This window comes from Argopecten irradians, chromosome 2 (genome assembly GCF_041381155.1).
Source record: "Argopecten irradians isolate NY chromosome 2, Ai_NY, whole genome shotgun sequence".
Lineage (NCBI taxonomy): Eukaryota > Metazoa > Mollusca > Bivalvia > Pectinida > Pectinidae > Argopecten > Argopecten irradians.
In genome coordinates this window covers 48349139-48375920 of record NC_091135.1, presented here as the reverse complement: position 1 = coordinate 48375920, position 26782 = coordinate 48349139, and the positions used below count along the sequence as shown (strand labels likewise).

The window sequence follows — 26782 nt, the reverse complement described above, 5'->3', positions numbered from 1 at the left end:
GTATTTATTCAATTGAAAAGTGTCACTGTGGTCAAACTGTACACCACTTGGCGGTAAAATTTGACACAGAAAGTCCCCGAAAACGCATTATTATGAAGGAATTTCGTTATAATGAATTACAATCTAATTAAATGAATTGTGACGTCATACTTCAAAATGGTGGACTTAGTTTGCATACTTGCAGATCGACAGATCCGAAAGCAAAAAGTGAAAACCCGCAAATAAACACACTGTACAAAACGGTACAAATTCATGACATAGGGACATAAATTGTTAGTTTTAAAATACGTTTTTCTTCTTTTTCAATAACATGAGAAAATAAAGTCTGCGACGTCGCTTTACTTTTGTATCGAACAAAACCTTTGTCTTGCAGAAATGACACAAAAAGCAACTTTTAGATTGACTGCTTTGTCACTCAAGTTCACGACGTTGAAAAATGTCTTTATATTAGGAATTATGTTTCTATTCAGATTACAAAAATACGTCTTTGCTCAAATATACCTATGCGAAATCTCAACTGAAAACTCAAAAAAGTATTCGAAAAATTGCTTTTTTTCGTTGTCTTGCAGGTTTGCCGAATGTCGGAAATGACGTTAATTGCGCTCGTCACATTATAAGATAATGACGTTTTTTTTACATTCAATGACGTTACATAAAAGTGACCAAACGTCTCATTGGCCGGCTATAAAAAGTCCACAATTGTATATGTTTGAATAGTAACGGCGAAATCCATATATAGATGCACAACGTCCCGAAAAGATAAACCTTTTATAGCCGGCAAATGAGATTGCAGCCGAAGCCTCGCTCATGCATATTATATCGGCCACATCGCCAGGATGAATTTTAATTAGCTGCTGTTCAAGTTGTTTGTCATAATTGGCCTTATATCGTCTTAATGACAGCACTTTGTATATATGTGATGGATCATTTTGAAATGAAAATTATCGCTCTTTCCAACGGTAATAACCGTATTTATGACGATGTACTAGAAATGTGTTTTTAAAGCCGCTAAAGGTAGGCGGGTTTGAAATTTTGAGCTGTGAGCTTTCCACTCTTTTCGTATATAGTACCATGTAGAATATGATTTTTTATCGTCTTACGACACTCTGGTGTGTCCATGATTATATAATCTGTAACTAATTCTCAGATACCTGTGTCTGGTGTGTCCATGATTATATAATCTGTAACTAATTCTCAGATACCTGTGAAAGAGATTGCAGCGGAGGCCTCGCTCATGCATATTATATCGTCCACACAGACACTATGAGTTTTAATTAGATGATTTTCAAGAATCTAGAGTCATAGTTGTCACCATGGAGCTTAAATCGTATTAATGACGGCTCTTTGTACAGATGTGTAGAGTGATTTTGAATGGAAAATTAACGCTCTTTCCTACGGTAGTAACCGTTTTTATGAAGATATTTTAGAAATATGTTTTTATAACTGCTAAATGTAGGTGGGCTAGAAATTTGGAGTCTAAGAGCTTGCCACCCTCTTCTCGTATATATATATATATATAGTACCATGTAGAGTTTGGTTTTTATCCTTTTTTTATCTAGACCTCAAAAACATCAAAATGGCCTAAGGTCACTCTGGTGGGTTGATGATTATATAGTCTGTAACTAATTCTCAGATCCCTGTGGGGCATAATAGGTTTTCCGTTCACATTAGTACAGTACTTATCGTTTTGAACAGAGATTTGAGGAATTTTATATAACAAAAGTGATACTGTATGATTTTAGGAAATATGGTTCCAAAAAATAAAAGATATAGCAGAAAGTCTCCATATATGCCATATTTACATGATATAATTGACAACCGCAATATATTACAACTTTTCATAATTTTTACACCCCCCCCCCCCCCCCAGGAATAAATCCGGATTTGGTCATTTCCGGGATCTGCTTTACTTTTAGTGCACATTCTGTGCGGTACTACAATATGGCGACTCCCAATAGGAAAAGGAAAACAACGTGCTTTTAGAAATTATTTCTATTTCAGAGAGATATCTTTTTCAAACCTCAAATAGTTTTCATATTAATTTTGTAAGTGCCTGGTACATAATATTAGTAACCTTTAATGTGATACCAACTTTTGTAGCAATATCGATAAAAATGCATTATGTGTATCATCCCAGTATCTGATTATAGTCCCAGTAATAATTGTACTGTTATTTGTGTGTCGGTGTTTCAGTGATCTAATTTACTTACATGTATTTTTAATGCTACATTTACTTTATTAATGTGTGTATTACATGTTATAAGGTAGATTATATATTGTTTAGTCTGAATCATAGGACTTCTTGTATTAGTCCGCTAAACCTGCCTATATTATTAGGCTTTTTTAATTAATTTTTTTTTTTTTGCCTAATATATAGTCAGCTCGCGGTACCTCTTAAAAATGTGAAATCGTAGACCAGATTTGGCCTATGCTACGTCAGCGGCATATTTCTAATATATCGTCCATGCAATGCCGGGAAAACGTACACATACCTATATATTGGGATCTTATGTACTCCACTGCCCCCATGTTACATCCCATTTATGAAATTAAACAACTCTGCACAATGAAATACTTCCGAGACCCTTCTATTTCACACATTTGTAATGGCCGCCGTATACACATTTAGTAGAGTAAACGGCAGCCAATCAACTTCGCTTCCGGTTTTATTTTTAAAAAACCACGTGTAGTTGAAAGATAAACAAAATTCTACCGTGTATATGCTACATGTATATGCAACGTGAATATCGCGAAAGTCATGCGGTACCAGCAATGGTCGTGTTCAATTTGAATATTTGACAACATGTCGTGTATGTCGACCATGATTTTACTATAAAAACTCTAACTGGCTAGCATTTTGTTTATCTTTCAACTACACATGGTTTTTTAAAAATAAAACCGGAAGCGATGTTGATTGGCTGCCGTTTACTCTACTAAATGTGTATACGGCGGCCATTACAAATGTGTGAAATAGAAGGGTCTCGGAAGTATTTAAATGTGTAAATGCTGACGTAGCGTAGGCCAAATCTGGCCTACGATTTCACATTTTTAAGGTATGGTAGCCAAATCGGCTACTATTTATTAGGCGAGCTGACTATAAATTAGGCAAAAAAAAAAAAATTAAAAAAGCCTAATAATATAGGCAGGTTTAGCGGACTATTCTTGTATCAGCGTGTCACCTGTATACAGGTCAGCAGGTTAGATGTCCATTACAAAATTTGACAACACTCACACTGGGATTCTATTGAACAGATCATGTTAATGAAGATTATAGAATATTGACTAGGCCTAAATGATGGGAGAGTTCAGAGTTCACCATATCCGGTTCTTTGAGTACCAACCCAAAGCTATCCATTGCATTGCCTACAACAAGGAAACCGAAAAACTTGCTGTATCCAGGTTAGTATTATTTTATAGTTACATATTATGTGATACAGAATTTGTGTTTACGCTGATCCCATTTCCTTTTTATGCAAAGAAAATCAAAAGGATCCCTCTTTAGAGTTTGTTAAAAGTAGCCATATGTAGAAGAACAGGGAAAATACACATTCCTGTCGAGTGCCCGGACCAGGAATCGAACCCGGGTCTCCGGCGTGGAAATCTACGGCTCTACCGACTGAGCCAAAGAAGCATGCTCCGTCAGCTGAGTGACAGAGACCGTATTTAACACTATTTACAAGTCACACCGACCCGCTCCTTTTACACTACGTACATACTCCCCCTGTTTTCTTGAGATTTCCTAAATCTCAACCCGAGACTCTTTAACCACCTACCATGGGTTATTTAGTTGGGTGCCAATGTAGAAGAACAGGGAAAATACACATTCCTGTCGAGTGCCCCGACCAGGAATCGAACCCGGGTCTCCGGCGTGGAAATCTATGGCTCTACCGACTGAGCCAAAGAAGCATGCTCCGTCAGCTGAGTGACAGAGACCGTATTTAACACTATTTACAAGTCACACCGACCCGCTCCTTTTAAATTAGTGTACATGTATAAACAAATATACTGAATAATATAGGGCTTGAATTGGAACCTTGGTTGGACACTACATTTCCTCCTTTAGATCTCCTGTTACAATAGTATTCATGACCTGATTAAATTAGATGAATATGGGATTTACATGTAAATTGCATGTGTTTATATCAAATGAGATTTTATCTTCCGATCATTGTCATGTTGGTTATTATTGTACATATAAATGTATGATATGTTGACACAATTGATATCATTGAGACTTTGTGTTAAATATCATGACAGTTCCAATTAGAACTGATATTTGATCAAGGAAATGTTTATAAAATTTTATCAAATGTAAAATCTTTTCTTTGTCAATATCATTATAAGTACATCCTTCTTCTGACAGGTCTGATGGAACCCTGGAGCTGTGGAGTTCTAGAGACCATTGGTTTCAAGAAAAGGTAATATCAAATTAATAACTGTTATATTTTCGTTCCTTTTTTTTGTCCCTGTTGTGGTAATAACCATTTTTTTATACTAATTAATTTACCAGGCATGTGTTGGAGTTAATAATGATTGCTTCATCTAAATAACAACTACATGCATATGTACTATTATATTCTTCAACAATGACTACAGTATTTTGTAAGTCAGCCTTTGAATATCTCTTTCAGGTATCCATTCTGATTGTGACATGTTTAAGCGAAAATCTCGTTATATGTTCTCTGAAAAGGATGATGTTCACAAACATATGACGTCACATACCTACCCACAAAGACAGAATGTAGATGACTAGCCAGGACATCCAGTTGTGACCATGGGTTTAAGCATTTTCTGTTGATAAATAATTTCTCGGAAATCTGAAGAATCAAAACCTTAGAGTCAAATAGACATGTGCTTCAACCCAAAGAGTCAGATCTGATTTTTGTAGTCAAAACATACTCCAGATGTCTACTTATAGATGACTAGCTGTAGAATATGGATGACTAAATGTAGGTATGTACTGTGTGTGTCCTATGTTTCAGGTAATACCTGGGGTAGAAGGCAAGTCTATTGAAGCCCTCTGCTGGCAGGGGGAGCGTCTGTTTACAGCAGGACTGGATGGATACATCACAGAATTCGACCTTCTACGTCTCCAGCCAAAGGTATGATAATTGAAGACTTAAATTGCTCTTTTGGTCTCTCTATCATTACAAATCCATCAATAAGTATGTGCCTAATGTATAATATTGTTATAATCTTTCTCTAGTGTCTCCTGTAAACACCATGAAAATTCATGAAATTGCACAGAAAATGAGGGAGAACATTTTGAAAGCTGTAGGACAATCATTTTGATATATATAATTCATTTTGTTTGATGATGTATGTTTTTATTTTCAGGCCATTGCTACATCTAATGCAGGTCCTATCTGGTGTCTCACCTCTGATCCCACGGGGAAATTTCTAGCAGTAAGTGGTTTGGGGTACCTGGCAGTTTGTGTACTCACCCTGCACTCCCCCACATCTTATTGTGTCCAGCCACGGCCCTGACTGATTTCAGATGCATTGAGTTATCTTCTGCATTTAAGTTTTGAAATTTAATTGTTTTGTTTTCAGATAGATTCTTGTAGACTATCAATAGGTCAGTTTTATTTTGCATTAAGAAATGTACAATGTCAAGTCATATCTTTACAGTATTTAAAAAAAAATCAAAATCTTAGAAGTCATTATTTATACTAATAACTTATAAGTGTAATGGGAAATTCCAATTTGTATACAACCCCAGATAAACATGATAGGCCAAAATTAGTGTAGTGTAGGTTCTTTTGGTGTTTTCATAATCATATATATATACAATATTAAAGCTACTTTCCTGTATCTGACTTTGACTTCTCAGGCTGGGACGGAGGATGGCTGTGTGGTCATCTTTGACACAGAAAACAACACATTAGAATCTAAAAAGGCTTTTGATAAACAGGAGAGTAAGTATGTCAAGTTATTTGATATGTGATTCAGAATAATTGACTAAGATGTCATCATTACAAACAAGTGATAGACTTAATCATAACAGATGTCTACTACATAATGGAAATATCAGACTTGAATTGATATATTACATTTTATGACAAAAATATGATAGCAAGATACATATAGTATATATGTACTGGGAGAGTTGGAGATCGAGATGTTTAGAGGAGATATTGCTATATTTATTATGACATAAATGTGGAATTCAAGCAGAAGATATTTACAGAGTACTACCTCTTTGTAACAAAAAGACTTAAGGATGTATGCTACATGATTGTTCCCTCATTTTAGGCCGTATCCTGTGTATAGCTTGGCACTCCGCTGGTGAAACCATAGTAACAGGTGGTATAGATAATATCCGCTTGTGGAGTGTACGTTCTGGGCATGCCTACCAACGTCTCACTCTGGGACGGCAGGAGAAAAACAAGGAAACCATTGTTTGGTGTTTGGCTGTTACTAGGTTTGTGATTAAACATAGATAGTTTGTTACCGTTAAATCAGGTCAAAGGTGTTCCTTGTGTACAATTACCTAAGAGTCACAGATATGAATTTTGGGCATTGTAGAAAGTACTTGTAATGTAACTTTATTTCAATCTTCCTGTTTTACTACATCTGCCAACAAATTTGTTAACTTTTGATGAAGTACTTTATATAGTATCTGAAAGAGCTTTAATAAACTGTTCTTCACTAGTGTCCAGTAGGAATAATTTATCAAACTATGTTTATCCCTGGTTTACCTGCTGACTCAAAAATAAAACCACTGCTCAATCTACCACTAATAACCTGTCCAATCCATGGTTTATTGCAGTGACATGACCATTGTAAGCGGAGACTCGCGTGGGAAAACATCGTTCTGGAATGGGGAACAAGGCACTTTGATAAAAGTAAGATGATAACAATTAACGAATCTTATAATTTTCGTTGAACTCTTTATATATGTTTGCACATACTGATCACATTGGCTGATTTCTCACATTTATGTTTTTCAGTCCTTCCTTAGTCACAAAGCTGATGTCTTCTGTCTGTGTGTAGACAAGGTAAGTAAACTTATCAGAAAATTGTGTTTACGTATGAGGGATGTTCTGAAATTAATGTTACTTGCGCAATATCTTGTGGAAATCGTGCTAAATGGACTTAAAACTACCTCGTGGCGATAGCGTGATATCTGAAGCGTGATATAGGTAAATATCTCGCTCACAATTACACTGACCTTGGTGCTGGGTACATTGTTTTGTAGCGTACTCGTTGCACTCTATACAAATATGGTTGGAAAGAGAGTTGAAAACGTAATTGAAATTAGGGCCTATATCAATGGTAGGTCTCTACTTGGCTTAAAGCCGGTGGATATTCATCGTGAGGTGTGTGATATATATGGGAAGGGTCAAATGTCATATGTGACTATTTGTAGGTGGGTTGCTCGATTTAAGTCGGGACACCAGCAGCTTAAAGATGCTACCCACACAGGTCGCCCTGCAACAACAACAACAAAGCATAACATTGAACTAATTCGGCAAATCCTTGAAAAAGATGCAAGGTACACTGTCCGGCAGTTAGCTAAAATGACAGGCTTGTCTTTAGCACGTATTCATTGCATTTTAAAGAAACATCTTAAGCTGGGCAAGATCAATGCCAGGTGGATACCCCATTTACTAACTGACAACCAAAAGAGGTCCCGTGTTGACAAGGCCAAATCCTTATTGAAGAAATACCCAAAATACAGCAAAAGGGCTTTTGATAATTTGGTCACAGGTGATGAAACATGGGTGTATTTTTTCAAACCCAAAAGAAAATGCTCTAATCGAATCTGGGCAAGCAAAAACGCCAGGCGCCCTAGCATTGCTATAAGAATATGCACTGTGAGGAAGGTTTTGTATGTCATATTCTTTGATAACAAGGGTCCAATCATTCAAATCCCTGTTCCAAAAGGCAAAACTGTCACAGCGAAGTATTATAGAGACGTTGTACTTCGAAAACTTAAGAAAGTCTACAAACGCCGCCGCCCACAGACAGGTTTGAAGTACCTCAGGCTCTTACATGATAATGCGCCAGCACACAAGCCGCGCATTGTAACAGAGTTTTTGAAGGCAGAAAAGGTCACTGTCCTCCCCCACCCTGCATATTCACCAGACTTGGCCCCCTGTGACTTTTTCTTGTTCCCCAAACTAAAATTTCACCTGTCTTGAACAAAATATAAATCAAGAAATGCCCTTGGCTCTGCCATTTACCAGTATCTTATGAGTATACCAATTCAAGAGTACGAAAACTGTTTCCAAAAGTGGATCGATCGGTTGAAACGATGCATAAATGCAGAGGGGGAGTACTTCGAGGGACAGGGCAAGGTAAAATGATCAGAATTACTTCTATCAAAGAGAAATCACCAAAGTAACAATAATTTTGGAACACCCCTCGTATCTTTTGGACTTTGGAAATTTGATCCCTTTTTAGCTATTGAATTAAGGGATTATGAAATGCTTTTCCGTTTAACAAGGATTAGTTGTGAATTGAGGGCACAGTAGAGTGTTGTAATCCTGTCTTTACTTTGATCTATATTCATGTACCTCAACCAATCAGTACCTACAGTGAGATATAAATAGACTTGGCTTCATCCTCAGTAACTCTGCAGTATCAGAAATATACATTTACTGTTATCAACTTTCATGTATATGTATATAACCTGGGTTACAAAGGATGGCCATTAAGGATAACACTCAAGGTCAAGGCCAAAATTACCTCCAAGCTGTTGGTATACAGGAGTTGTCTTTCTTAATTCTAATTTCTACAAGACATCCAAACATTCTATTTGCTGAACCAAGATACCTTAATTCTAATTTCTACAAGACATCCAAACATATGAACCAAGATACATATAGTATAGCCGTCATAAATTTTCAGTGGCTGCATGAATATGTCACGATCGGTGTGTAAAATATTAAGATTAACACTGTATTCTGGCTTGATGACTTGTCTGTTATGGCATTTTAAACTAGGGGGAGATGATCTAAATGAATGATTCTTATAAATGACTTAGTATCTGGTGACCAGGCTTTGTAGATGTCGCCTGCCCGTTCACGTGGGTTTACTCTGGGCACTCCGGTTTTCTCCCACACTCAGACCCCTGGCGCGCTTACATCTGGGCCATCAAGAGTGATTTATATAAGTTGTATAACTTGTATCTTAATCTATGTAAAATAAATAAAGTTTGAATTTTATATTTATTTTGTAGATGGATATTATGTGAAGTAAAGATTATTAGGAGTCTCTAATGCTTTTATTTTAGTATGCTGGTGATTTCGCTGATTCTGATACTTTTTTTGTTCCCAGACAGAGATGTCGGTGTTATCATCAGGAGTGGACTCGACTGTTGTCCAGTTTGAGTACACGTCTACACAGAAAGACAGTGACTGGAAAGTATGGGTGAAATCTCTGGCTCACTTCAGGCATACCCACGACGTGCGGAGTCTCGCTCTTGCTAACGACCACATCGTATCTGGAGGTTTGATGTGTTCTTATTCTTAAACTTTGACAAATAGAAATATATATTTTTGCTAAAGTCAAACCTGTCAATGTAACATGTCAACATTCCCTATACTCCAGGGGTTACTATCACTGATGTTATACCACCCCTGGACTATGTCACAGCAAAACTGGAGGCAGTTCAGGAGAAAAGTAATGACCAATCAGACTGCAGAGACTTCCTTTGAAAATTACAGAGAGAGCGACGCCTTACTCTAAAGCAACACAGTCAACCACAGTGTACCGTTACACAATTCCTTTGATGTACATCAAAGGATCAAATTACCTGTGTGTTCTGCATAGCCTCCAGTTTAACTATAAGATAGTTCAGGGGTGGATATAATGTCAGTGATAGTAACCCCTGGAGTATCGAGGATGCCATGTCAAAGGAAGCCATATAAAGTTATACTATATGCATGAAGCTTGTTATTTTTGCGAGCATTGTATTTTTGTGATTTCGCAGGACATTATTATTGTTATCCAATACATATTGAGAAATGGTTGAATTAAATCTACCATTAGAACAAGATTGTAGATATTTAAAACTGCCAAAAAATTCTTTTAGTTCTAAAAATCCCAAAGATTTTTACCCTTGTAAAGATCCAGCTATATGTTTTATTGTCAGTCTCTAAGTTAGTTTTAGTCATCTGACCCAAAGGGTCGTGTTTCGTTAACTTTTCACATTTTGATCTTCTCCTCAACCAGTGCGATTAAGCTGAACCTTTTTGAACTTCTCAAGTTCTACCGGTACAATTTAGCTGGAACTTGTTGAAATGATCTTGACATGGTCCCAATAAAGTGTTGTTATTAGCTTACCTGGCCCAAAGGGCCGGTGAGCTTATGTCATGGCGCGGCGTCCGTCATCCGTCCGTCCGTCAACATTTTCTTTAAATCGCTACTTGTCATAGAGTTCTGCATGGATTGTGACCATAATTTTTTGCCACTAGGTAACTCTATAAATCACTACTTGTCCAAGAGTTCTACATGGATTGTAACCAAGTTTGGCCACAAACATCCTTGGGGGAAGGGGAACAGAACTTGTATAAATTTTGGGTCTGACCCACGGTAATAGGAGGGGCGGGGCCCAATAGGGGAAATAGAAGTAAATCCTATAAATCGCTACTTGTCCTAAGAGTTCTACATGGATTGTAACCAAATTTGGTCACAAATATCCTAGAGAGAAGGGGAACAGAACTTGTATAAATTTTGGCTCTGACCCTCAAGGGGCAGGAGGGGCAGTGCCTAATAGTGAGTTTGAGGTAAATATTCAACTTCCTTCAGAAAAGAAACAATGAACCTGTATTCAGAACATTACTTGGCATTACAAACCAGGTGAGAATACAGGCCCTCTGGGCCTCTAGTTTTTCTGTTCAATCTGAAATCAAAGACGGCCACTAAAGCCACCATCTTGAAAACACTTTTTGAACCTCTTCTCAAGTTCTACCAGTGCAATTTGGCTGAAACTTGCATGAAATGATTCTGGCATGGTCCCAACAAAGTGTTGTTACATCTCTGGTTGATTCCAAATGGAAGATGGCTACCATGACACTCTATCTAAATATTTTCCTATACAATTATTGCCAAGGTAGTCAGATGACCGTTAAGGCCATTGGGCCTCTTGGTTACATAATAGATTGTGTATTTAAATTTTTTATCTTTTCAGGTGTTGACACAAATCTGGTTGTGTATAGATTACAGCCAGGAAAGAAAAAAGTATGGCGCAAGTTGGCTCCTATTCCACATGTAAGTATAGGTCAGAATGTTTGAGTTTCTGTCATGTTTCTGTGATGAGTGAGGAAAATTTTCTATTGTTAATAAATCAAAATTTATCTCAGACTTACCTTGGTAATATAAAAAATGAATAGAAATCTGTATTGGTTGTAAATCTTATTTTTACCTGTTTCAGCGTTCAATGGTTCAAGTGGCCAGACAGGCGGAGATGGTCATCCTCAAATACACAGACTACTTGGAGGTGTGGAGACTGGGGCATACAAACAAAACGTCAAGTAGGTATACTTATCCTAACAAAATGTCATGTAGGTATACTTATCCTTACAAAACATTGCGTAGATATACTTATCCTAACAAAACGTCACGTAGGTATACTTATCCTAACTTAATGTCACATAGGTATACAGTATAACTTGTCTAAACCGGATATGAACGGGACCAGTCTATTTGTTCGGTTTATACAGGTGTCCGGTTTATAGAGGATATTACCTTATCACAATATGTTCACATGAAAATCACCAGAAGAATTTTTTTTATTACAGCACAAACATTTGTTCTCACATATGTACATGGTAGAACACAGAATTCCATCCTTCGTTTTCTGAGGTGAACATGTACGATCCATTTCTCTCGGTGTGCTACATTCAAATGAACTCTCAGAAGTTATGTGTATGTTTTATTGTTAGAATTGACCGTGAAAAGTATTCACAAATACAATGTACATGTAACAAAACCGTCGAATGAAATATGAAAAGTTGTCACTATCTAGCCCTTAGTATACCGGTACAGGTAAATCCCCTTAGGCGCCTCATGATCAGTCCCATGTTGTGAAAACATTGCTGCCGGTTTGCCCAATTTAATTATACAAAGAAAGGTATAGTAACATTACCTAGACAGTTCCGGTTTTCAGAGTAGACAGGTTCCGGATTATGCAGGTTTTGGGTACTATAGTTTATTAAGAAATTTGCCGGGACCAAACAAATTAATCGGTATAGACAAGTTTCCGGTTTATACAGGGTTCGGTTTAGACAAGTTATACTATACTTATCCTAACAAAATGTCACGTAGGTATACTTATCCTTACAAAACATCGCATAGATATACTTATCCTAACAAAACGTCACATAGGTATACTTATCCTAACAAAACGTCACATAGGTATACTTATCCTAACAAAACGTCACATAGATATACTTATCCTAACAAAACGTCACATAGGTATACTTATCCTAACAAAACGTCACATAGGTATACACATCCTAACAAAGTCGGTAGATATACTTATAACAAAACTAACAACATACCTAACAAACGTCACTAGTATACTTACCTAAAAACGTCACTAGGTATACTTATCCTAACAAAGCATCGGAGATATACTTATCCTAACAAAACGTCAACAAAGGGTATACTTATCCTAACAAAACGTCACTAGTATACTTATCCTAACAAAACGTCACGTAGTAGATTATACAAAACGTCACGTAGTATCCTAACAAACAAACGTCACGTAGGTATACTTATCCTAACAAAACGTCACGTAGGTATACTTATCCTAACAAAACGTCACGTAGGTATACTTATCCTAACAAAACGTCACGTAGGTATACTTATCCTAACAAAACGTCACGTAGTATACTTATCCTAACAAAACGTCACGTAGGTATATACTTATCCTAACAAAACGTCACGTAGGTATACTTATCCTAACAAAACGTCACGTAGGTAATACTTATCCTAACAAAACGTCCTAACTAAACAAAAACGAGTAACTCCTAACAACTGTAGGTATACTTATCCTAACAAAACGTCACGTAGGTATACTTATCCTAACAAAACGTCACTAGATATACTTATCCTAACAAAACGTCACGTAGGTATACTTATCCTAACAAAACGTCACATAGGTATACTTATCCTAACAAAACGTCACGTAGGTATACTTATCCTAACAAAACGTCACGTAGGTATACTTATCCTAACAAAACGTCACGTAGGTATACTTATCCTAACAAAACGTCACGTAGGTATACTTATCCTAACAAAACGTCACTAGATACTTATCCTAACAAAACGTCACGTAGATATACTTATCCTAACAAAACGTCACGTAGGTATACTTATCCTAACAAAACGTCACGTAGGTATATACTTATCCTAACAAAACGTCACGTAGGTATACTTATCCTAACAAAACGTCACGTAGGTATACTTATCCTAACAAAACGTCACGTAGGTATACTTATCCTAACAAAACGTCACGTAGGTATACTACGCAAAAGTATACTTTTCCTAACAAAACTCACTATACTACAAAACACGTCACCTACAAAATCAGGTAATTAATAAAAACGTACTTATCCTAACAAAACGTCACGTAGATATACTTATCCTAACAAAACGTCACATAGGTATACTTATCCTAACAAAACGTCACGTAGATATACTTATCCTAACAAAACGTCACGTAGATATACTTATCCTAACAAAACGTCACGTAGGTATACTTATCCTAACAAAACGTCACATAGGTATACTTATCCTAACAAAACGTCACGTAGATATACTTATCCTAACAAAACGTCACGTAGGTATACTTATCCTAACAAAACGTCACGTAGGTATACTTATCCTAACAAAACGTCACATAGGTATACTTATCCTAACAAAACGTCACGTAGGTATACTTATCCTAACAAAACGTCACGTAGATATACTTATCCTAACAAAACGTCACGTAGGTACATGTATACTTATCCTAACAAAACGATACTTAAACAGTTTTAGCATACATTGAAATATGTAATCTATTCATATTTTATCAAATATTAATATTTTCTGTCTTCAATGATAAATTAAAATATCTTGGACCTACCATTTTTGGATCCAAGTGGTATGCTTCAGGAAATGGACCTTTTGTGTCTCTTCTCTTTAACTGGTGTGTTTCATTTCACATACAGCAGATTTATACCAGTGCAACTGACACAAATCTGTTGATGGAATTAATAGTTTGTTTATCACAGCTACATAATCTGATAATGTTTGGTAATCAGAATGATGTTTGTACTTCGAACTCCAATCATTGATAATGTTACCTTGGTTCTATACACTTAAATTATTGAACTGGTTCCTTTTGAATTTTTCAGAGACTGATGGTGAAATATTACCCCTTCAATCCAATCCTTTGAAGCTTGTTCAGTTGAAGAACAAGTCCAGTGAGCCAATCGTGTGTTTTGCGATTAGTTCCCATGGTAACATGGTTGCCTTCTCGGACCAGGATTCAATACGAGCCTACAGACTTATTATAGTAGGTATCTCAACTTTTTCTACATTGGTGCTGTGCTGTCAGTCCGTGACTTGTTGATTGAAGGCAAAAATCTAGAATTAAATAAACAAAGTGTATTGATTGAAATAGTTAAAATTTGCAATGAAGTATGTTTTAATCTCTCTTTTCGATGGCTTTTTAGAATAATATGTATATTGTTTACTGTAAACATACTCATTCTGTCACAATCAAATTTTAGTGCAAAAGCAATCTTGAACAGTTTAGCCCTATGAATGAATTCTCGTCAAGGGCTATATAAACAATACACAGAAAATACAAATAGTACAATGATCTTTTTAGTGCAACATTTCTAATGTAAAAAGCACTGAATTCAGATAAACACTAAAATACATTTACAGTAGTAATATTAGGGGGTATCTTATGTTTATGAATACTGATAATTGAAACATTTTGCAAAAATCTTAATCGTAATTGCTAAAAACATGTAGTCCAGGTGCCAAATAGTGATTTTCCATCCAACCTAAAAAAATAGTTCGCATAAAATGTTTTGCACAGAAATGTTCTTTAACATGCCTCCATCAGAAACTGGATGATGCAACCGTGGCATCATTGGGGAAATTGAAATATTCAAGATGGCGGACAAGATGGTTGACAAACTGCAACATTGATATATTTTCATCCTAATTTGATATTCATGCTATAAAATCATCAATTCTTTATGCACTTCGATAAAATTTTGTGTACTTATTCGTCATACTGTCATTGAACAGAATTCTTAATATAATAAGGTTACCTCTTGTAATTAATGTTTAATTAACAAGTTAATTAACATAATTTTCAAACCGGTTATTGTATGATAAAATTGCTTTGTTTTATTAGTAATTACATGTAGATTGGTATTTTGTGTGGTTTTCATTAAGACAATATTTTACATTTCGCTGGTTGCGGTGTCTATTAAATAATTATTATTATTAAATAATTCAATTCAATTTTGTTTGTTACGAGCATTTTCATTTGCTTACAATTTACTTTATCAGCCCATAAATGCAAACAATGGCGTCGCCGTTTGTAACGTTGCTTCTGATTGGCTGAGATGACGGAGTAATGATTTCATAGCCAAAAGAGTCCCAAATGAATTTTGAATATAAAAGAGATTATCTTTAGTAAATTGAATTATTAGGATTAATTTGAATAGAGTTGTTATATTATGGAGATATAACAAAAAACCTGAGTGTACTCTCATCGTAAACAGCTTCGCAGTTATTTAAAGTACACTCAGATTTTTGTGTTATATCTTTATAACATCTTTTCAAGTTAATCCTTAATTAACATTAATCTAAATAAGTGTTTAGGGTTGGGTTATAAGACAAGATAGTTGTCCTTATTTCTGTTATTCGGGATTATTAAAACGTTTTGTCACTACCAAAACAGTATAAACTAGTGTTTAAAACAAAGGGCTTGGTTTTATAAAATCTTATAAAATGATCATATCATTTTTTTTCTGGAAGTATAGAAAATTCATAAATGCATTATCAACGACTTCTCTTGGCCTTTAAATCATATTACAACAAGTTGCAGTGACTTAGTCACTTGAAAGTTTTTTTTTTAAATAAAAAAACCCCAATCTAATAGGCAACTTGTAAGACTAATAAAGTCTATTGTATGAAAGCAAAGTATTTGATATTGCATAAACATAAACATGTGTCAAATTGCAATAAATGTAATCCCTTTTGGCATTTAAATTGGTATTAATTGTATGTCTAGCTGTTTGAGAAAGAAGTACTTAACTAATTTATTTCAAAGACTATTGATATGATGCTTGTATGCTTCCTATATGCTAAAATTAGTTTATATTGTTCGTAAATCTTGGTTGTTGTAATTCCGGCCGCCGCACCGTTGTTTTTTGGCCTATAGGAAGGGCAATATAATTGTACCGTCTGCCTTCTATTGCATATCTTAAAATGCGACAAAATTTAGGACATTTTCTTTCACATCTTCCTAACTGCTTTTCTTCTTCTTTACGTCACTCTTGACATCACCTCACTTTGCGCAGTTGAGCGCTCGCCCTTGTGGGGAAGCTCTGGCTACTATTCCTTAACCCAGGATAAAAAAGAAAAGATATCTTAAATTTAGTCGCCTTTTACGATCATGCACAGGTACACTTCTGATGTTCTACCTGCAGGACATTCGTAAACAGTTTGTGTGATGTAGTAAATATTTTTTCTGGAATGATCGTCCTTAAATATGATATTCTGTTTAACGTTACGCAATACAAGTAATATTGTTCATTTTTCGACAAAATAATGACGTAAAATAACTGATCCTGAAAATTAGTTTTTATCGAATTTTATTTTCTATCAAAGAATATGTATCTGTCTTGCAAAATTAAGAAAGAAAACTTATCTTTTGCAATTACGTTACAGTTAAACTCTAATTTATTTTATCAATACCGTTTTTGAGAGCGTTCATGGCGGCCATCTTGAATATTTTCAATTCCCCAAAGATGCCGAGGTGGCATCATTCGGATTCTGATTAAGCACATCCTACTGCAACATAATCAGCAAAAACATTTTATGGGAACTATATTTTTGGGTTTTCTGGTTGGCACCTGGACTAATGGTGACTATATCTACTTCGTAGTTCAAAATAAATACATGTGTCATTTAAAAATTGATAAAATTTAATGAATTAATTTTGGAGTTTTATTTCATCAATATATTTTTTATTTCAGGATAACAAAGAGTTGATCAATCCTAGTGTGTCGATAAAGAAACTAAAGCTGGAGACTTCAGAGAGTGTACAGACAGCGATGCCTGCCCATCACATGGTTGTGTCCAGTAACGGAGAAACACTTGTTACAGCTACTGTCTGTGGAAATGTCCAGGTTCTCTGTGCTGATAATGGATACCTCAAGGTCGACCATACCTTCCAGGCCTCCCAAGGTTAGCATACTTAAGTCTTCCATACCCCAGTTTTATTTCAAATTTAGGTATGTTTTTCTGTGATTGTGATTACAATTCTGAATCTAAAATAAATGATTTTGGACTGAAGAAGGCCCTATAGTGGCTGAAAATATTTTCCATAGAAATGATTTTGATTTTACTTTTTTTGATTTTAACTCATCTGACCTAGAGCTAATGAGTTTTATTTACTATCTACAATAACTCATCTGACCTAGAGCTAATGAGTTTTATTTACTTTCTACAACAACTCATCTGACCTAGAGCTAATGAGTTTTATTTACTATCTACAATAACTCATCTGACCTAGAGCTAATGAGTTTTATTTACTATCTACAATAACTCATCTGACCTAGAGCTAATGAGTTTTATTTACTATCTACAATAACTCATCTGACCTAGAGCTTATGAGTTTTATTTACTATCTACAATAACTCATCTGACCTAGAGCTTATGAGTTTTATTTACTATCTACAATAACTCATCTGACCTAGAGCTAATGAGTTTTATTTACTATCTACAATAACTCATCTGACCTAGAGCTAATGAGTTTTATTTACTATCTACAATAACTCGTCTGACCTAGAGCTTATGAGTTTTATTTGCTATCTACAATAACTCATCTGACCTAGAGCTTATGAGTTTTATTTACTATCTACAATAACTCATCTGACCTAGAACTTATGAGTTTTATTTACTATCTACAATAACTCATCTGACTTAGAGCTTATGAGTTTTATTTACTATCTACAATAACTCATCTGACCTAGAGCTAATGAGTTTTATTTACTATCTACAATAACTCATCTGACCTAGAGCTTATGAGTTTTATTTACTATCTACAATAACTCATCTGACCTAGAGCTTATGAGTTTTATTTACTATCTACAATAACTCATCTGACCTAGAGCTAATGAGTTTTATTTACTATCTACAATAACTCATCTGACCTAGAGCTTATGAGTTTTATTTACTATCTACAATAACTCATCTCACCTAGAGCTAATGAGTTTTATTTACTATCTACAATAACTCATCTCACCTAGAGCTAATGAGTTTTATTTACTATCTACAATAACTCATCTCACCTAGAGCTAATGAGTTTTATTTACTATCTACAATGACTCATCTCACCTAGAGCTAATGAGTTTACTATCTATAACTATGTAACTAATTACCAATGTTATAGAACCTGCCCTTAGCATCACCATGATGTGTCTTTGTCCAAACGATGAACTGGTCGCTGTTGGCGATAATGGGAGAAATGTCACAATTTATGACATCACTAAGAAACAAGTAAGTATATGTGAACACAAACGGTATTTTATTTGTAGTGTAAGAAATAACGCAGTAGCATGGGTTAGAAAATCATGGTGGTCGAGATAAGGAACCATTGGTGTATATACATTTCTAAATGAAACTCAATATTTCTTATCAATGAAACACGAATATTTGTTAGAAACTCAATATTTCTTATCAGTAATTAAGATACAAATTGAAATGCACTTATTCAAAGTTTTTAGCAGTAGAAATGTTGAATTTAAATACACTTGTATTCAAAATTTAAAAAAAAAAAAAGAAAAAACCCAGCAGTTGAGAGTATTATTTGTGAAGCTGTGATAACGTTTGTGGTAGGTTGTATGCCGGTTGCCTCAATACAGTTGCCAGGTAACAGCAATGGCCTTCACCTTGTGCAGTAAGAAGATGGTGGCAGTGTACACAGACCAAATGGTAGGTAATTCATATCAACATTGGAAACTAAAGTTGGTAACAATATTTGCAGCATGTGTGGTAGGACACAATTTGGATTTAAATGAGACAGTAGTTTTGAAAAATGAAGGTTGCTAAGGTAGATCACAGTCATTAGTTGTTGAAATAAATGTTGAAATGAGTGGAAGCTTGAGACAAATTGTCATTATTAATTTGAATGTTATACAAGACTACAGGTGAAATGTGTAGCACAATTAAAAGGACATGTTCTTGGATTATCTATTTAGGGAACTTTTTCTTCTTATATAAAATTTCTTGAAGACTCCTCTAACCATTTATTTCCTATATACTTTGTTTGAGATTATCCTTAACTTTTAAGTATTTTATGCAAAGCAAAAGAACTTGGATGTGGAAAATAATAACAAATTGGCATGTTTGTTGATTTGAAATGATGTCTTGAATAAATAAGTACATATGTGGCAAGTGAGAGCCAGCTTGATAGTATATGACTAGATTTCTATGACATTTAATTTATTTTATTTCTGAAGGTTTATGAATTTGATATAGAGGAGCAAGAATACTCAGAATGGAGCAAATCTAACTCTACTAAATTCCCCAGCTATTGGAAACGACGACACAATAAAATCAATCACATATTTTTCCACTCCCAACATCCACACAAAATGTTTCTCCACGACGAACAGACACTTTATGTTCTGGACAAATCCAAGGTGAGTAGTTGAAAAGTTTGATCATGTAAGTCACACTTATTCCTCTACTTAGAGTGTTAAAGATGTCCTGACATATTGCCACAGGCCCTACAACTCTTGGGCACAAGTTCAAATCCTATGTCCTATATCCTTCACCTCCTTAACCTGACACAACCTCAAATGACCCTGGCTGTTAATAGGTTATTAGACCAATCATATGATACTGAAACAATGTCATTTGAGAAGTCTGTGAATCTGTTTTGGGCTTCATTCTATACTAGAACAATGTCATGTGAGAAGTCTGTGAATCTGTTTTGGGCTTCATTCTATACTAGAACAATGTCATGTGAGAAGTCTGTGAATCTGTTTTGGGCTTCATTCTATACTAGAACAATGTCATGTGAGAAGTCTGTGAATCTGTTTTGGGCTTCATTCTATACTAGAACAATGTCATGTGAGAAGTCTGTGAATCTGTTTTGGGCTTCATTCTATACTAGAATAATGTCATGTGAGAAGTCTGTGAATCTGTTTTGGGCTTCATTCTATACTAGAACAATGTCATGTGAGAAGTTTGTGAATCTGTTTTGGGCTTCATTCTATACTAGAACAATGTCATGTGAGAAGTCTGTGAATCTGTTTTGGGCTTCATTCTATACTAGAACAATGTCATGTGAGAAGTCTGTGAATCTGTTTTGGGCTTCATTCTATACTAGAACAATGTCATGTGAGAAGTCTGTGAATCTGTTTTGGGCTTCATTCTATACTAGAACAATGTCATGTGAGAAGTCTGTGAATCTGTTTTGGGCTTCATTCTATACTAAAACAATGTCATGTGAGAAGTCTGTGAATCTGTTTTGGGCTTCATTCTATACTAGAACAATGTCATGTGAGAAGTCTGAATCTGTTTTTGGCTTCATTCTATACTAGAACAATGTCATGTGAGAAGTCTGTGAATCTGTTTTGGGCTTCATTATATACTAGAACAATGTCATGTGAGAAGTCTGTGAATCTGTTTTGGGCTTCATTCTATACTAATGTCATGTGAGAAGTCTGTGAATCTGTTTTTGGGCTTCATTCTATACTAGAAACAATGTCATGTGAGAAGTCTGTGAATCTGTTTTGGGCTTCATTCTATACTAGAACAATGTCATGTGAGAAGTCTGTGAATCTGTTTTGGGCTTCATTCTATACTAGAACAATGTCATGTGAGAAGTCTGTCATTTTGTTTTGTTTTGAGCTTCATTCTATACTAGAACAATGTCATGTGAGAAGTCTGTGAATCTGTTTTGGGCTTCATTCTATACTAGAACAATGTCATGTGAGAAGTCTGTGAATCTGTTTTGGGCTTCATTCTATACTAGAACAATGTCATGTGAGAAGTCTGTGAATCTGTTTTGGGCTTCATTCTATACTAGAACAATGTCATGTGAGAAGTCTGTGAATCTGTTTTGGGCTTCATTCTATACTAGAACAATGTCATGTGAGAAGTCTGTGAATCTGTTTTGGGCTTCATTCTATACTAGAACAATGTCATGTGAGAAGTCTGTGAATCTGTTTTGGGCTTCATTCTATACTAGAACAATGTCATGTGAGAAGTCTGTGAATCTGTTTTGGGCTTCATTCTATACTAGAACAATGTCATGTGAGAAGTCTGTGAATCTGTTTTGGGCTTCATTCTATACTAGAACAATGTCATGTGAGAAGTCTGTGAATCTGTTTGGTTTTTTATGGCTTTTTTCTATACTAGAACAATGTCATGTGAGAAGTCTGTGAATCTGTTTTGGGCTTCATTCTATACTAGAACAATGTCATGTGAGAAGTCTGTGAATCTGTTTTGGGCTTCATTCTATACTAGAACAATGTCATGTGAGAAGTCCTGTGAATCTGTTTTGGGCTTCATTCATATACTAGAACAATGTCATGTGAGAAGTCTGTGAATCTGTTTTGGGCTTCATTCTATACTAGAACAATGTCATGTGAGAAGTCTGTGAATCTGTTTTGGGCTTCATTCTATACTAGAACAATGTCATGTGAGAAGTCTGTGAATCTGTTTTGGGCTTCATTCTATACTAGAACAATGTCATGTGAGAAGTCTGTGAATCTGTTTTGGGCTTTATTCTATACTAGAACAATGTCATGTGAGAAGTCTGTGAATCTGTTTTGGGCTTTATTCTATACTAGAACAATGTCATGTGAGAAGTCTGTGAATCTGTTTTGGGCTTCATTCTATACTAGAACAATGTCATGTGAGAAGTCTGTGAATCTGTTTTGGGCTTCATTCTATACTAGAACAATGTCATGTGAGAAGTCTGTGAATCTGTTTTGGGCTTCATTCATACTATATACTACAATGTCATGTGAGAAGCCTGTGAATCTGTTTTGGGCTTCATTCTATACTAGAACAATGTCATGTGAGAAGTCTGTGAATCTGTTTTGGGTTCATTCTATACTAGAACAATGTCATGTGAGAAGTCTGTGAATCTGTTTTGGGCTTCATTCTATACTAGAACAATGTCATGTGAGAAGTCTGTGAATCTGTTTTGGGCTTCATTCTATACTAAAACAATGTCATGTGAGAACTTCATTTTGGGTTTTTATACTAAACAATGTCATGTGAGAAGCATTGGATCTGTTTGGGCTTTAATAGAACAATGTCATGTGAGAAGTCTGTGAATCTGTTTTGGGCTTCATTCTATACTAGAACAATGTCATGTGAGAAGTCTGCGAATCTGTTTTGGGCTTCATTCTATACTAGAACAATGTCATGTGAGAAGTCTGTGAATCTGTTTGAGGCTTCATTCTATACTAAAACAATGTCATGTGAAAAGTCTGCGAATCTGTTTTGGGCTTCATTCTATACTAAAACAATGTCATGTGAGAAGCCTGTGAATCAGTTTTGGGTTTCATTCTATACTAAAACAATGTCATGTGAGAAGCCTTTGAATCTGTTTTGGGCTTCATTTTGTACTAAAACAATGTCATGTGAGAAGTCTGTGAATCTGTTTTGGGCTCCATTCTATACTAGAACAATGTCATGTGAGAAGTCTGCGAATCTGTTTTGGGCTCCATTCTATACTAGAACAATGTTATGTGAGAAGTCTGTGAATCTGTTTTGGGCTTCATTCTATACTAGAACAATGTCATGTGAGAAGTCTGTGAATCTGTTTTGGGCTTTATTCTATACTAGAACAATGTCATGTGAGAAGTCTGTGAATCTGTTTTGGGGTTCATAATAAGAAAAATAAAAAATTATTTTCATTCTGTTTTGTTTTGAGCTTCATTCTATACTAAAACAATTTCAAGTAACTGAACATGTTGGAGATATATCCAGGAAGCTCACTTAAGCTGAACAATACTTGAGTTCCTCAACACATATTAAATTAAAAGTTTTGATGTATGTTTAATTGTGCTGTGATTGCATAGTAATGAGTAGTGTAAACAAATTTGTAACTCATATGAGAGATTACAGCTGATCTCAAAGCTGTAAAGTATTCTAATGCTTGTTGTATTTATACCTTAAATTGTAATCCTGTAATTTTGTGATATTTGGCATGATATCAATGAGTAGTTTCTGTGACATTACAGTCATTTCCTACAGAAGAGGTGAAGCCATCTAAGAAAGGCTTAGGGAAACAAGATGGTGATAAGAAGGTATCGGGAAAGCAGGACGAGGATTCTGGTACTCACCCTCTCAGCATCTGTAAAAAATATAAGGTACTCATATTCTAAAATTCATTCATTCATTCTTACTCCAACAACATTTGGGGTGGAATGTATACTGGAAGTATGTAGAAAAATATTGTCTGCACAACTCTTCCTAAACTACTGGGTAAATTTCTCTGAAACTTGGCAGCAATGTTGAGGATTAATATTGCATAGATGAGCATGCCAGGCTTTTTTTAGGTTTTTTTTTTTTTTTCCGAAATTTTGGTTGCAGGGGTTTTAAAATCAGGCGGTACCCAGTTCTTTTTGCCTGTTAAACCTGGCTGTGGTACCACATAATTTGGGCTAAATTACATAAGATAGCATACAGATACTACAGAAAAGTACCTCCTGAAATCGCAACTGTAACTCCTGAAAGATAATGAAACCCCTGGGGTTGTCATGGTAACAAGTTTTCACTATACACCAATTTCAAAATGACTAATTACATCTTAGTGTTTGGATCAGTTTTGTTCTTTTGTTCAAACCTGTTCAAATTGTTGTAACAAATGGATGGCTATAATTCGATACATTCCCATGCTTCAATTATGGTTACATAAATGGAGAAACATCTGGTTGCCATTGTCTCATATAAGGGGTAACAGGGGTATTGATGAGCCTTTGGTTTACAGTTCTAGTTGAAATATAGGATATGTTTATGGTCATATTGATTCTATACCAATGACAAATTTAATTGGTGTGTTAATTCTTTGTGTTCCAGTTTATCTTGCATATGGATTCCCTTCGTGATGACTGGTTGGTTACCGTAGAAAGGCCTCCTTCTGCAATCAACGACAACCTACCATCAACGCTTAAAACTAAGAAATTTGGAACATGATTTATCACCCTCCTTGCCTAATGACATTGACATTTTAATGTGCACTTAAAACCATCTACCAATCATATGGTGGCTTTACAAATAGCCGATCATTTCTGGTCGCATGCTTTGTCTTACAATGAACATCATAGATTGTGTAATTTTACATGGAAGATGAATAAAATGTATATACATTGAATCTATAAATATTGACCTCTTTCTATCACTGTCTTGGAATAACCGAGAATGAAGATTCTAAGGCCACATGATTTAAATAACCTATTTATATATAGTGACTGTTGTCCTTGATAACTAAGAGACTTAGCTGAAACTTGTCTGGAATGATACTGACATGTTCCTAAATAGGGTCTTTCTCAAATTATGTCCCCCAAACGAAGTGGGGGGACATATTGTTTTTGCTCCGTTTCTTATTATTATTATTATTCTTTTTATTATTATTTTTATTCTTATTTCTTCCACTTTCTTCCGCCGCGCGGGTTTCCGCAGCATTTCTCAGAAACTGCTGGGCCGATGATCATGAAACTTGTTAGACAGACTTGGAGGGTGTGGGGTGGTGCATAAAGGTTTTTTTTCGGGACCGGAAGTCCAAGATGGCCGCCAGGACCCATTTCCTGTTTTCAGGTTTCGGTCTCCGATCTCAATGAAAATTGGTCTATAGGGGTATTAAGGGAAGGTGAACATCATGAAAACATTTTCGTGAAGATTTTTGGTATTCCAAGATGGCTGCTGGCCCACTTCCTGTTTTCAGGTTTCGGTCTCCGATCTTAAAGAAAATTGGTCTGTAGGGATTTTAAGGGATGGCGAACAACATGCAAACAATTTTGTGAAGATTTTAGTATTCCAAGATGGCCGCTGGCCCACTTCCTGTTTTCAGGTTTCGGTCTTCGATCTCAATGAAAATTGGTCTATAGGGGTTTTAAGGGATGGCGAACATCATGAAAACATTTTTGTAAAGATTTTTGGTATTCCAAGATGGCTGCTGGCCCACTTCCTGTTTTCAGGTTTCGGTCTCCGATCTCAAAGAAAATTGGTCTGTAGGGGTTTTAAGGGATGGCGAACAACATGCAAACATTTTCGTGAAGATTTTAGTATTCCAAGATGGCCGCTGGCCCACTTCCTGTTTTCAGGTTTCGGTCTTCTATCTCAATGAAAATTGGTCTATAGAGGTTTAAAGGGATGGCGAACAACATGCAAACATTTTTGTAAAGATTTTGGTAATCCAAGATAGCCGCTGGCCCACTTCCTGTTTTCAGGTTTCGGTCTCCGATCTCAAAGAAAATTGGTATGTAGGGGTTTTAAGGGATGGCGAACAACATGCAAACATTTTCGTAAAGATTTTAGTATTCCAAGATGGCCGCTGGCCCACTTCCTGTTTTCAGGTTTCGGTCTTCTATCTCAATGAAAATTGGTATATAGGGGTTTTAAGGGATGGCGAACAACATGCAAACATTTTTGTAAAGATTTTGGTATTCCAAGATGGCCACTGGCTAACTTCCTTTTTTTCAGGTTTCGGTCCCCGATCTCAATGAAAATTGGTCTATAGGATTATTTAGGGATGGCGAAGAACATGCAAACGTTTTCGTAAAGATTTTGGTATTCCAAGATGGCCGCTGGCTCATTTCCTGTTCATCAGGTTTCGATCTCCCATCTCAATGAAAATTGGTCTACAGAGGTCTTAAGGGATGGCAAACAACATAAAGAGATTTTCATAAAGATTTTTAGCTCACCTGGCCCGAAGGGCCGGTGAGCTTATGCCATGGCGCGGCGTCCGTCGTCCGTCGTCGTCCGTCCGTCCGTCCCGTCCGTCGTCTGTCTGTCCGTCAACATTTCCTTTAAATCGCTACTAGTCATAGAGTTCTGCATGGATTGTAACCAAATTTGGCCAGAAACATCCTTGGGGGAAGGGGAACAGAACTTGTATAAATTTTGGCTCTGACCCCCTGGGGGCAGGAGGGGCGGGGCCCAATAGGGGAAATAAAGATAATAAAGGTAAATCCTATAAATCGCTACTAGTCATAGAGTTCTGCATGGATTGTAACCAAATTTGGCCACAAACATCCTTGGGGGAAGGGGAACAGAACTTGTATAAATTTTGGCTCTGAGCCCCCGGGGGCAGGAGGGGCGGGGCCCAATAGGGGAAATAAAGGTAAATCCTATAAATCGCTACTTGTCCTAGAGTTCTGCATGGATTGTGACCAAATTTGGCCACAAACATCCTTAGGAGAAGGGGAACAGAACTTGTATAAATTTTGGCTCTGACCCCCTGGGGGCAGGAGGGGCGGGGCCCAATATAGGAAATAAAGGTAAATCCTATAAATTGCTACTAGTCATAGAGTTCTTCATGGATTGTAACCAAATTTGGCCACAA

General features: G+C 36.0%; 1 protein-coding gene across 1 annotated transcript; it reads left to right on the top strand.

Moving 5' to 3' along the window:
* Window positions 1–1923: 1923 nt before the first annotated feature.
* On the top strand, window positions 1924–24592 carry LOC138315758 (U3 small nucleolar RNA-associated protein 4 homolog). Its single transcript, XM_069257007.1, has 19 exons — window positions 1924–2045; window positions 3253–3399; window positions 4364–4418; window positions 4983–5102; window positions 5338–5406; window positions 5834–5918; window positions 6256–6424; window positions 6773–6848; window positions 6954–7001; window positions 9286–9457; window positions 11141–11220; window positions 11384–11483; window positions 14355–14515; window positions 17226–17436; window positions 18644–18750; window positions 19090–19185; window positions 19713–19895; window positions 23460–23588; window positions 24298–24592. Exons 2-19 carry the CDS (start codon window positions 3293–3295, stop codon window positions 24412–24414), a joined length of 2085 nt encoding a protein of 694 aa, XP_069113108.1. The 5' UTR covers window positions 1924–2045; window positions 3253–3292; the 3' UTR covers window positions 24415–24592.
* The last annotated feature ends 2190 nt before the right edge of the window (window positions 24593–26782 follow it).